Source organism: Mchenga conophoros, linkage group LG19, assembly GCF_057382185.1.
Source record: "Mchenga conophoros isolate Kocher_MC1m ecotype Shallow Benthic linkage group LG19, M_conophoros_male_GT1.1, whole genome shotgun sequence".
Classification (NCBI taxonomy): domain Eukaryota; kingdom Metazoa; phylum Chordata; class Actinopteri; order Cichliformes; family Cichlidae; genus Mchenga; species Mchenga conophoros.
This window is the reverse complement of record NC_140544.1, coordinates 21,397,266-21,410,232: the sequence shown is the minus strand read 5'-3', so window position 1 is coordinate 21,410,232 and position 12,967 is coordinate 21,397,266. Positions and strand designations below refer to the sequence as shown.

At 40.4% G+C, this 12,967-nt stretch overlaps 1 protein-coding gene across 2 annotated transcripts in view; it reads left to right on the top strand.

The window, feature by feature from the left end:
- Positions 1-12,658, top strand: part of sptb (spectrin, beta, erythrocytic) — a 41,794-nt gene extending 29,136 nt beyond the window's left edge. For both annotated transcript variants that reach the window (XM_085258007.1, XM_085258008.1), the window contains 15 exons: positions 291-581; positions 807-937; positions 1,156-1,360; positions 1,862-2,085; positions 2,384-2,534; positions 3,670-3,914; positions 4,744-4,882; positions 5,242-5,326; positions 5,706-5,902; positions 6,010-6,092; positions 6,466-6,529; positions 6,673-6,923; positions 7,572-7,745; positions 9,734-9,776; positions 10,269-12,658. In XM_085258007.1, the coding sequence (XP_085114133.1) occupies positions 291-581; positions 807-937; positions 1,156-1,360; positions 1,862-2,085; positions 2,384-2,534; positions 3,670-3,914; positions 4,744-4,882; positions 5,242-5,326; positions 5,706-5,902; positions 6,010-6,092; positions 6,466-6,529; positions 6,673-6,923; positions 7,572-7,745; positions 9,734-9,776; positions 10,269-10,460 (2,475 nt within the window). In that variant the 3' untranslated portion in view covers positions 10,461-12,658. The remainder of the gene's footprint in view (positions 1-290; positions 582-806; positions 938-1,155; positions 1,361-1,861; positions 2,086-2,383; positions 2,535-3,669; positions 3,915-4,743; positions 4,883-5,241; positions 5,327-5,705; positions 5,903-6,009; positions 6,093-6,465; positions 6,530-6,672; positions 6,924-7,571; positions 7,746-9,733; positions 9,777-10,268) is intronic.
- Positions 12,659-12,967: the final 309 nt, after the last annotated feature.

Genomic DNA, 12,967 nt, shown 5'->3' with positions numbered 1-12,967 from the left:
CTACCAGTGGTCAAAGATAAAAGAAAAGCAACAAGTACTCTCAGCAACTTGAAAATTATCTCAATAGTTGTAATCATTTCCATAGATCTCGGCATAATTAAGTAAGTAACTAATTGTTTCAGCTCCATCTGCTTTGTTTTTACAGTATACTTGGTGCATAATATGTAATAAATTAATTTTCAGATGAATATTTCTGAATATATGTTTGTCGGCTGCACAATATATCAAGTCTTTGTTTCTGTATATCAAAAAGCCCTGTTGAGGTCCACAATCTCCTTTTTGTCCCTCAGACTTTGCAGAAGGAGATCGAAGGCCACCAGCCCCGTGTAGATGAAGTACTAGAGCGAGGAAGGAGAATGGCCATCGCAGCCGGCGCAGAGGGCAAACCAGAGGCAGAACGTATCACGGACCAGCTGAAGGAACTAGAGGAGGCATGGGCCCGGCTGCAGGATGAGATGGTGAAGCGCCGAGAGCGGCTGAATGGCTCCAACTTGGCCCAGCAGTACTACAATGACGCTGATGAGGCTGAAGCCTGGATAGGGGAGCAGGAGCTCTACATGATCGCTGATGAGAAAGCCAAGGTGAGGCTAAGAGGAAGACCACAGATATATACAAATCTGATCTAATGATCTAAATTAAAACAAGCCATATTATGCTAAAAAAGACAAGCAGTTCTGCATCCATTAACATAATTACATGGTTTCAGTTTCCTTTAATTAAGGTGGCATACTTTTTATAAGTGGCAGCCTGCACTGAGAGTTCATCTGGAGTACTATAACATACTCTTCTTTTCCTTCTCTCTCTAGGATGAACAAAGCGCCATGCTGATGCTGAAACGCCAGGTGATCCTTAAGCAGGCGGTAGATGATTATGCTGACTCCATTCAGAAGCTGGCTGACCGTGCCCAAAAGATGTTTGGAGAGGAGCACCCTGATGGGTTTGTACACACTGAAGAAAATCATTTGAACTCTTAGTCAGGATGCTAATTCACTCATGTTGTCCCAGTCAGTTGTGGTTTCCTGACAACCATGCAAAATTGGTATTTTAATCATATGCCTCATCTAGAGTAAACCTAAATTCAATCTCTGTGAGCTATTTTTTCTAATTTCCCTAGATCTCATTTTCTTCTGCTCTCTCCCTTTACCTTTTGTGCAGTGAAGAGATCATCAGGCGACAGAGCCAGGTAGATAAGCAGTATGCGGGCCTGAAGGAGTTGGCAGAGGACCGCAGGAAGAAACTGGACCTCACATTCAATCACTTCCTACTGAGCCGAGAGGTGGAGGACCTGGAGCAGTGGATCTCAGAGAGGGACGTGGTGGCATCCTCCCAGGAGATGGGCCAGGACCTGGATCACGTCACGGTATTTTATATACAAAGAATTATAGCACATAGAGGGAGAGAAACTGGGAGACAGGCTGGCCACAAAATGGGAAAGATTTTCATCCAAGTGACACAGATGGACGTTTTTACACTCACTGGGATAGATTAGTGCAGCGCACTTCCATGTGGTCTTCCCCAACTTTTCTGCTTAAGTGCTAACCTTTTTTTAACCTATTTCAGTCCAAACATAAGGACGTGTTCACAGCGATTTAAAACGTCTTTCACTTGCCTTGTGTGAAATGGTTTGAGAATTTCTATTTAAATCTGAAGATCAAGTTAAAGATTGAATTTATTAAGCTGTGCAATATATTTGATCATACTGGGGTTTTTTTTGCCACAGCTTCAAAGTTTTTGTTCATTCTTACTTCTTACTGACTTCATTTTCAGTGATTTTAGGTGAAGTGAAGTCAATCACTTAATCACATATAAATTCTGTGTTGTTTGGGATTTTTTTTAAAACAAAACAATCTTTTTCCTTCAGCTTCTGAGGGATAAATTCAGAGACTTTGCGCGGGAGACGGGAATGCTGGGTCAGGAGCGAGTGGACATGGTCAACCAGACGATAGACGAGCTGATCGAAGGCGGGCACAGTGAGGCGGCAACCTTGGCGGAGTGGAAGGACGGCATCAATGAGAGCTGGGCTGATCTGCTGGAGCTCATCGACACTCGCGCCCAGCTCCTGACAGCATCTTATGAACTGCTCAAGTAAGAAAAACAGTATTGACAAACCGCTCCACAGGCTGAAAGATGTCCAGTAATCTGAATGGACATAAACAGAAGCTTTTGTGTCTAATCCTGTAATGTCACATGCCCAAATAAGTGAATATAGATTGATTTAGGCAGTATTAAACTGTGGCATGACTAAAGGCATCAAAACAGAAAACATATGCATGCGATAACAGCGTCACAAAGAATTAAACCTAACGTGATGACTACATCTGATATTTAAGTAGGATGATAAACACAGAGCTGAAGAGATAGACATCGATCTGTTTTCTTTAAGGTACTTTGATGATGGAAAGGAGTTGGTGGCTCAGATCCACGACAAGCAGAAAGAGCTGCCTGAAGATGTGGGTGAGGACTTCAGCAAAGCAGAGTCTTTCCACAGAATGCACGCCGCGTTTGAGAGAGACATCACCACTCTAGGCAAACAGGTAATACACACAAAGGGGCCTTTTACTCAGTGGGAACGCACTAGGCAGTGGCCAGAAGGTAACTTTGATGATTCATATCTAGAGGGGGGAAGAGAGTGCTGTAATGTTTGGGTAACTGCGAGGAGTTTTCTCAAAAGGTGAGAATCAATGAAAAAGCTGTGCAAATAGTAATTCTTAAATTTGCCATCCCTGCCCACAACTTATTGCAAAGAAGGAGACTATAACAATTAAAGGTCTAGGAATAAAAATATTTATGCACGTTAGACCGATCTATGTAACGTGAAAGGTGTCTCAGAACTACGGCCTCATTCAGCAGTATCCCTTTTGACGCCATTGAAATCTTTTGCACCTTTGCATAATTTGGGTTTGAAGACAGCTAAGGGGCTCCCAGCATTCATAAACATCATTCATGTAATGTCCTTAAATTGACGTGCTGTGATTTTAAAAGGTTTCATGCTGGCTGCAGGACATCAGCAACTGCTCTTTTATAAACAAGACAGTGAGGAGATAAAAGAAACATTATTTTATTTTATAAGGAAAGCCTTTCTGTTTTAGTTTGGCCTCTATTTGGTTCAGTAGCACTAACTTTGGAAACAGTATCCAAAGTTACAAAAACTGGTAAATACAGTGGAGGATTTGGCTTAAAAAGGTCTGTACTCCCCCCCCCGGGAGTTGGTGGAGGATAAAAACAGAGCTAAAAGCAGTGGATATTTTGCCTGGATTCTCCAGATTTCCAAACACAACTTCAAATGAATGCAAATGCTGCTGCGCGTCTGTCAGATGTGTAAATAGGCATCTGTTTGCTAACCCGTTAACACCACACTGTAGCAACTAATGTCACAGCCTCTCAAAATTCAATAAAAACTGCTTATAATACTGACCACGTTAAAAGTCACAGCATTACCCTCAACGTACTGTGCAAATATTCATATATAAAAAAATCTTAATTTCAGAGAAGAAGCAATGTAAAAACAAGTGTTCCCTAGTCATTCAACCTCCTAGTTTTACATAAATAAAATAATAATAAATTAAAAAGAAATGCAAAGAATATTTTTCTCTGACATGATTCTCTTCACATCAGGGAAACAAAAACCCCTAAAGCCATGTTTTGACTTGTCCCTCTCCTTCACTCCAGGTTCAGCAGTTCCAGGAAACCGCTTCAAGGCTTCATGCCCAGTACGCAGGGGAAAAGGCAGATGATATTCAGACTACAGAGAGGGAGGTGGTGGAAGCCTGGAAGGGTCTGCTGGATGCCAGCGACGGACGCAGGGCGGAGCTGGTGGACACAGCAGAGAAGTTCCGCTTCTTTACCATGGTGCGAGACCTGATGGCCTGGATGGAGAGCATCATCCAGCAGATAGAGACCCAGGAGAAGCCCAGGTGATCAAATATGTCAGATGAGGACCGTCTGGCCTTCGGTTAGCTGTGCTGGATCTTTCAGTTCCTCTCACACTCGACTTGATATCCAATCCCGGAGCCTGTCTCCGGATATTTCGGAGGAGATGATATCTCCCCCCTGACCTGGCGTCCTGGCCTCCCCTTGCCGTAGCATGTTTGTTGTAGAAGAAGAAAATAAAGTATACAAGAGATAAAATCTGATTGTGGTAGCTGAAGACCAAAAACTGTGCCAATATTTGTTTTTAGGAGGTGGAGGGAAAGAAGTGGAGCTTTTTTTCCTGGGGTTTATCTCTGCACATGTATTTCCTTTTTAGTTAAAAGAACAGAACAACTTCAACTAAGTAATAACATATCTATTTAGTTAATGATTATGAAGTATGTCTTTCACTTAATATATTTGTAAAACAATTTCTGCTACTATTTACATTTGCATTTTACATTTACTTTGTTTACTCATTTGCTCCAAATGGATTTGTTTGAGTTGCACATTAATTCGCTTCTGGATGAATCATCTTAATGAGGAATATTCAGATATGCGGCAAGATATATTTTATTGTCTGATTTTAGAAGAAAAGCTTTAATTTTTCATAAATGGCACTTTGTTCACAAGAGATAATAGCTCTGTCCTATTTATGTGACACAATTCATCTTCCTAAAGATATTCAGCATGACTATAATATTCTAGAATAGAGAACACTGGAAGTCTGCCAGAGCCGACTGCAACAATGCAGTTCCAGTTGTTACCAACAGAGGTAGGTAAACTTCATGCATTACCTGTTATCACTTAACATCCATCATTTCTCTGCTTTAGGGACGTCTCATCCGTTGAGCTCCTGCAGAAGTACCACCAGGGGATCCGCTCGGAGATTGAAGCCAGGGGAGCCAAATTCACTGACTGCGTCGACCTCGGCAAAGCCCTGCTGACACGCAAGCACCGAGACTCTGCTGAGGTGAGCCTTCAACAGCAAAGACAGCTCCTTTTCATCCTCAGCTGGGCTTCAAATTGCTGCTTTCATTAGATTTAATTACTTTTCTGGGAGTGATTGTTCTTGTCTGGCTCAATGGAACCAATTGGCTTGCCGTGAAATAAAAAATTCCACTCATCTTACATTCATCAGGGAGACTATAGAGCAAACACTAATTAGAAATGGAAAAGCTAAAAGAATTTAAATGAGCAATTGACCCTGGCCTGAATTTAATATTTGGTTAATTACTCCACAATACTAATTCTTAGAGGATAATGGGCAGTCTTGGGGCTGAGTTGTTTAATAATACTGATATGTAACTGAGACCATACTACTTGTGTCAGATCAAAGAGAAACTGGTGCAGCTGATGGAAAAAAGAAAGGAGATGATGTTCAAGTGGGATGACAGATGGGACTGGCTCCGGCTCTGTGAGTAATATTACACTTATCTTATACTTCAACCTAGAAAATATACCCTAACCCTTTACATACATTATCTCTTTGAAAAAACAAAAAATCTTTACTTATATCCCAAAGGCCATATGGTTAAAATATGTGAAAGCTCATGCATATAAATCCCAGCTCAGAAAGTAGCTCCCAGGCTTTTGTTCATCAGAAGCCTCCATTAACAACAAGGATACAAAAATAGTTGCTTACTTCCAACAATGCCCCAATTTGTCACATAATGCACCCCCCAGTCATAACATTCACCTTACAAGTGAGGGATCGCCGCATAATATGAACACATCTAAAAGAAAGACTTTTATATCTTAAACTTCTCATGATGACGTGGCTTCATTGCGTCTAGTGCTGGAGGTCTGTCAGTTTGCGCGAGACGCTTCTGTGGCGGAGGCGTGGCTGATCGCTCAAGAGCCCTACGTGACCAGCAAAGACCTGGGTCAAAACGTGGACGAGGTTGAGAAGCTCCTCAAGAGGCACGAGGCCTTCGAGAAATCCACCGCCACCTGGGAGGAACGCTTTTCCGCACTGGAACGCCTCACTACGGTATGCAAAAATCTTACACGTGATTTACAGTAATTTGATTACTTCACGTGTTTCATTTACCCTGTAGCTAGCCAGGTTACTGATCCTTGTTCGCCACTGTGTTGCAGTTGGAGTTGTTGGAGCTGCGAAAACAGCAGCAGGAGGTGGAGCAGTTCATTAAAGATGGGCAACGCTCAGATAAAGAAAGCAGGTAAACATACAACACACTGGCTTTCATGTTCGTACTCTATATGCATGAGGGCATAGTATTAATTGGTAGCAGTGTCATCAAAGTGTAAGTCTGGTGATAAAGGCAGTGTAATTTTAAGTCAATCCTTCTGTTGTTAAGCCCCAGAGAGAAATACAAAAAACTGCAGTGAGCATCTGTTAAAGGAAATTAGTCTGTTAAAAATGAAAGTATTTATATTAATACCCTAAATTGTGCAGAGCAAAAAAGTATTAGCAGCCAAATGCAATGTTTTGCAGACTTTCAATGAGTCGCATTTGATCTCTCTTTCTTTCACATACACACTTCCACACCTGCTGTTCTTAAAAGTCCTCTCATGCTGCCCTGTTTCCTTTAGGAGAGAAGACACGGGCTTTGTGGAAGAATCTTCACAGCTCTATACTGCTGAGGAACAGACTCTGGTTAGTACTGCACTCAATCAGCACAAGCTTTCTGTATTTATAATGTTGTCAACTCTGTTTCAGCATACTGACTCAGCTCTCATCTCTTCTCCAAGGAGACAAGTTCACTTTCTCATGAACTCATTTATTTATTTTTGCTTTAGTCTGGTGAAGCGGAGCCTAGTTCGGGTCTGCAGGAGGGGATGGCCGGTGACTCGACGGTGCCCTTAGAGTCAGAAATGAGAGAGAGTGCCTCCCTGGAGCTGGAGCCCTCTGTCTCGGTGGTGACCCCAAAGGAACCAGAGAAAGCAGCCACCATGCCCTCGGACCCCCTCAGAGGCCAGCCTGTGCTGCAGGAGGGCATGTTGAGCCGCAAACATGATGTAGAGGGCTCAGGAAAAAAAGCTTCAAATAGGTAGATAACAAATGGACCACAGCACTGTGTTTGTCTCTAATATGGCCTTTGACTATTCCAGGCATTGTTTCCTTTCTTTATGTTGGGAAAATCTATGAGCCTATTATTACTTGCTTATGTTTGTTCATCTGTCACGGTGAACATCGAGACTTTTCCTTATTTTACTGACCACAGTGCTTTCGAAATCACACCACACCTAAAAAGCGTTAAAATAACCGACCATTCAGCACAATTTGTGTTCCTTGTGATGGATTAAAACCAACTCGAGTAAGTTTGAAACTTGTTAAAACAGCAAAGGGAGATCTATACTTTAACTCAAAGTATGGATCAGTTCTGCTTTAAATCAATTTTTCAATAGACAAGCCGCCAAAAGTAGCCCTACAATAAAAGTGCTTTTTGTCAGGGATCTTGCAGGGCTTCATTACAAGAAAATATTATTACTCCTATTTAAAGATAGAACAACCCACTGTTTTGCAATAAGTGCTTATTTAAAATGAATGTTCACAAAATAAAGTCTCGATGGATTGGTGAGGTAGCTGCTCTTTAATGGGGATTAAATGAAATTCATTTCGTGTTCTTGCCAGAAATTAACCTGAAATGATGTTAAAGTCCCTCTTTTTCCTGCTCCTGCCTCTTCTTCGCTGTCAGGTCATGGAACAACTTGTACTGTGTGCTAAAGCCCGGTCAGCTCTCAGTCTATAAGGATGCCAAAAGCTTTGGCCACGGAACGACGTATCATGGCGAGGATCCCCTGCCCCTCACCAACGCCAACTGGGAGATCCTCACCAACTACAAGAAAAAGAAGCATGTCGCCAAACTACGGTAAGAATTACATCATAGGTTTACCTGAGTCATGTTATTCGGAAAGGTAAATATACGATATAAGACCTTATTAAATTGACTTATTAAGAGCAACAAGAAAAGGTGGTTTGTACTTGTATTCTCCAGGGTTCTTTATTTTGAGAAGCAAAAGGTGCTATAAAAATTCACCCGACTGAAATTTCATTACATTTACTGGAAGTTAGTAGAGACATCGGGAATACACCCCTCAGCCCCCGGTCCTATGGGGAGTTATTCAAACAGATTTAGAGATACGGAAAAGTGGATTTTTTTCCTTTACCTTTGGACAGAGGTAAGCTGTTTCTAAACTCACCGCTTTCTGACTGCAGTGTTATATTTAACAGTGTTATATGGATGTTGGTATTACCATTTAACATTTGCAAAGGGAGCAAAAGAAAAAAAAACATTTCCCAAAGCTCCCTTTAAACTGATAAGAGATAGAAGCTAAATGCAAACTCACATTCCTCACGCATACAAGTCTTAATCAATACACGTTGAATTTAGTTGAATAGATTAAATTCTCTGCTCAGAATGGATTGTACCACTGAAGGTTTACTTTAGCAAGTTTTTACCTTGGTGTGGTTCTCTGGTTTTTAAAAATCAACCACAGCCTCTTGATTTTTCATGAAGGAAAAAACAGGCAGCCAAGACAGATTTATATGCAAATTACAAATGAATATAAGCACTGCTCAGCTCTTTGATAAAATGGTCTTAGATCCTAACTGGTTAGATATTAATTGTCATAAGGAATTGTCAGAGTTTGTTAAATTCTGACTTTTAAAGTTTTGGTATCACTCAACAGCCATGGGTTGTCCTAAGCAGCTGACTGAAGTTCTGAAACTAAAGACTGCTGGTGTCTACAAAGCAGCTAATATATCAATGTGCTTTCAGCTTGCAATTTACAAAACCCAAAGAGCCATTAAAAAAGAAAATCATAGTTAAGGCAAACTGTGGAAGACATTAAAAAGTATGGGAGACCAAGAAAACTTCCAGAAAAAAACAAACAAAACTACAAATCTGCTTCACACTACAGCATTGATGCACAAACATGGTTCACATAGAAGAGTCCTCAGAGGGATAAACTAGGCAGATCAATTTAAGATTGAGTCCTATTTGAATCAAAGAAGCCTGAAAAAAAGCACCTTGGCAACTGTAAAACATGGGATTTAATATATTCTGCTTTAGGGTGGTGTGGTAGTCGTTGGCAGGAAACACTGCACTGATATTAACAAATTCTGAATACGAATGTTTTTGTCTCAGGGCGTCAAATACTGCTGCTCTCTGTATACACACGAGGTGGCCTTCAGCACTGATGCCTTGGGGACATATGGGCCCCTTTACAACATTAATCTCTGGCATTGTTAGATGTTGAGAAATAATAGTCTAGTATTGAAGAGCATGTGTTATAAGGATCAAGAGGTGGCTTTGGAGTTTGACATCCATTAGGCAGCAGTTGATTTAATCCACTGTTTTATTTTTGCTTCTGGGTTAGGTTAGCAACTAAAAAGTAATTGCTAAGGTTTGGTAAAAGATCATGGTGTGAATTAAAATATCCCCCCTCGCATCAACTCTAGAGCTAGAAAACATCAAGGTCACCCAGTGTGACCTTTACAAGCATCCATAAATAATTATTTATCATTACTGGCTAAACCAGGTGCAAGTTGGACAACTGGTGCATAATCTTAATTTTGCCAGCGCCTTTGACAAAATGGCAATATCTGACACCATGGTTCATTGCACCATATGTGCAATAAAGAGCATGCATTTGCTTTAATAACATGACTTCCACTCAAACATCTAGTGGTTGTTAAGAAATACGCAGACAGGCAAAACTTGGCACGCAGTAAAAGAGTTTTTCACTTATTTGTCAATTTCAGGGAAATGTCTGGATGTTAACATGATTTCATTCTGGCGATTTTAATGTAAAACATAAGTGCTTCTAATATTTATATAATTTTAACCTTTTACAGGCTTGGAGATGGCAGCGAATTTTTGTTCCAGTGTAAAGACGAGGTGAGTTGAATTACATCGAACTTTCTCCTGGACTTGAATTATTCTGGTCAAAAGGCATCTTATATAATGGCTGACCCTATGTAAAGCAGTAATCACAGGTTGCAATGCTACAGATAGCAGTTACGCATTTGCATTTAATTTTCCGAACTGTTTCCGTTTAGCATTGCTGTCCATGTCTAAGTAATTTGGCAAGGTTGTAGAATGTGACATAAATGAGGTTATTCGTGTTTCTTTCTGAATCACTATCAGCTAGTGAGAAATTTACCCTACGGGAATCATTAAGCCTCACAGAATAAGAATGCTGACAGTGAGTTTGTCTTTATCTACATTACCCCAGTTTAACCTCACCAGCATTTCAAGTTTCATTGTTAAAAGCGTGGCCACCTCTGCTTGTTTATGCTAATAGACTGGGAGACCAAAACACTCACTGCCCCTCTGGAGGTGGACTTGCCTTTCTAAGCTGCTGCGATGTGTGCGTGTGTTTAATTTCAGGAAGAGCTCCAGCGTTGGAGCCAGGCCATGGAAAAGGCCGTTCAGCCCCTGGCAGCAGAGGAGGCATCGGGGCCCTCGGGGGCCAAAGCCCAGAGCCTGCCCCCTCCCTCCTCCTCAGCTGCACTCCCTGAGCCCAGCTCTGCCAAGAAAGACAAGGAGAAGAAGTTTAGCCGCTTTGCCAAGAAGAAGTGAAAGAGACGGGAAGGCCATCAGGAGGAGGGGGTTGTCTAGGCAACCTGGGAAGAGAAAGTATTATGTGTACAATCAATCAAAGTATGCTTTTTGTCACTAGATTTTCTATATTATTTTGTGAGAATTACCATAAATATTGTAGTTAAAGTCATCACTCTTTTGCCTGTATTTAAGCCAGTGTATGTCTACAATGGTCCACCGTTTTTGTTTGTTCTTTTTAGGAAAAGCCAAATTCAAAGCATTAAATTAAAGCACAGGAATGCTCCTCTTCACACACAACCAAAGAATGTTTGTAAAACTTTTCATTTTGATAATTTAGCTGAAGTTTTTTTGTCTTTTTTTTTTGTTTCACTAAGGCATGCTTTGATATAGCCATGTATAACATGAAGGCCTGTAATGAAGATGACTCAAGAGTACTGAAAAGTACTTTTAATAACCTGCCTTATCAAATGGTTGTGAACTGTAATACTGTGCTGTTTGAATTTGGAGCACTAAATGCTACGTAAAGAACCAGAGTTTAATAATCCTTTTTTTTTTAAAGAGCTTTGTAAATGGCATGTAAGATTTGGGGATGAGAAAACCTCAGCATAGTGCTGTACAGTATATACACACACACACTCTCCAAGTATATCTGCAGTTATGCAAACTAAATGCTCTATGCACTGTGAATGATTGACTTGATTTGAAATTGCTTACCAACATTGCACGAGCGGTCATGTGACACCACAATGTGTCAGTTTTGAATAAGGACCCATTCAGGTTTATTCTCAATTGAACTGTGGCAGTCTGTCAGCTTGAAATATATTTAACACTTGTGTAAACTTAAATTTCAGAGCTATCCATCAACATATACCGTATATACATATATATATGCAGATGCATGAAGTATGCTATACATTAGTTTGATATGGTGCTATTGTCATATTCTTAAAACTTCAAACAAGACCAACTTGACCTACCTTGTTTGTCTTCAAATTTGGCTTGTAGGGACACACGTAAAAAGTGTTGGAATATCTGAGGGGTGCTTCATAAAGGTGGCTCAGAAAAGCAGTAGTTATTCAGGTTTACATGCATCAAGAATCAATAGCATTTACAGTCACAGATCATCTTAATTACCCTTTTAAAATGCACAAAAAAAAAAAAGCAGAAATAAGCACAAACACTGCCATGTACAAAAGACAGCTTTTGTTATGGAGTTGTAGGTCAGTGATGAGCTCAGACTCACAAAATAGGGATCAAATCTGCAACACTGAACTGTTCATTTGCAGGGCTTTACCTGTAATTATGACTTCACGGCTTCCCATGAGAGTAGTTTTTCTTTGTGCAGTTCAAGCTAAAACTTCAAGTGCAGTTCAAGTTTTGTTGTAACGAAATATAAAAAGCAAATGTTTTTTTTTTGAAATCAGAACTTCTCCATCTTTGAATTTTACTACTTGGTTTGTGAAAACATGATACTGGATAAATGCCTTCAGGTTTGTACTTTTTAATTACAGAAACATGCTGACCCAAATAAGGCTAAATAAAAATATGGGTCAAGAAGACAAAAAAGCACAAGCCAAGTATTTAATCTGACAAATGGGTCACGATCAAAGACAAAGTACAGGGGGTAAATGACTACACAGAGGTGCAAAACAACTATGAAAATAAGACCATGCAGCAGCACAACATGATGGGAGGTTAGGGGCTTTTTACATGTACTGTATTTGCCCCAGAACCCCCATTATGTGTTCATGCCCATGTACGCCTCTCTTGATTTATTTAAAAAAAAAAAAAAAAGCACCTTCAACCAGCAGTCCTTGCTTTATGAAACACCCCTCTAGTCTTGCAAGTTGGACTTTATTCATTACACAAATAGAAATGCTAAAAGACGACAAAATGTTAGCATCAGGATGAACTAGAATTTAAACCAGGTGCTGTTATTCACGAAAGCAGTTTACAAGAGCCTGCATCATTATTTGAAGTTTTATAGAACTAGCCAAAGTCTAGAAAAGCAAAGGGTTGCATGAGCCTTTCCTGCTTTTCCACACCACACAACAGGACCAGGCATGCTCCCCAACCAAGGATCGTACAGTAGCCGTACGGAGCTGAAGGAATGTGTTTTTAATATGAATGTAAGGAGTGGAAATAAGTTCATATGGGAATTTCCAACAATAAAGCCATTACAGAAATCAGCATTTCAATTAAAAGTATGTACAGTACATGGATCTGCATTTATACTTTGATGCCAGGATGGGGACTGTCAGTCTCACTGCCGTTTTGCCTTGTCCCCGAATTATGATCCAACTCAAGTGACCTCACTGAAGCGATGGAAGTCAAATCTAGGAGGATAAATGTTCAGCTCAAGTGTTTTCTAGTAAACATGGTAGCATCTCTGTCTACAGATTAAAGCAATTGTTAAAGCCATGATCTTCTTGTGGCTGTATGAACACAAACTACAGAAGCTTTTGTGCGCCGTGTGCCAGCAGAACATCGTGACCATGCTACTCAAATTTTTTAGCACCTCAAAA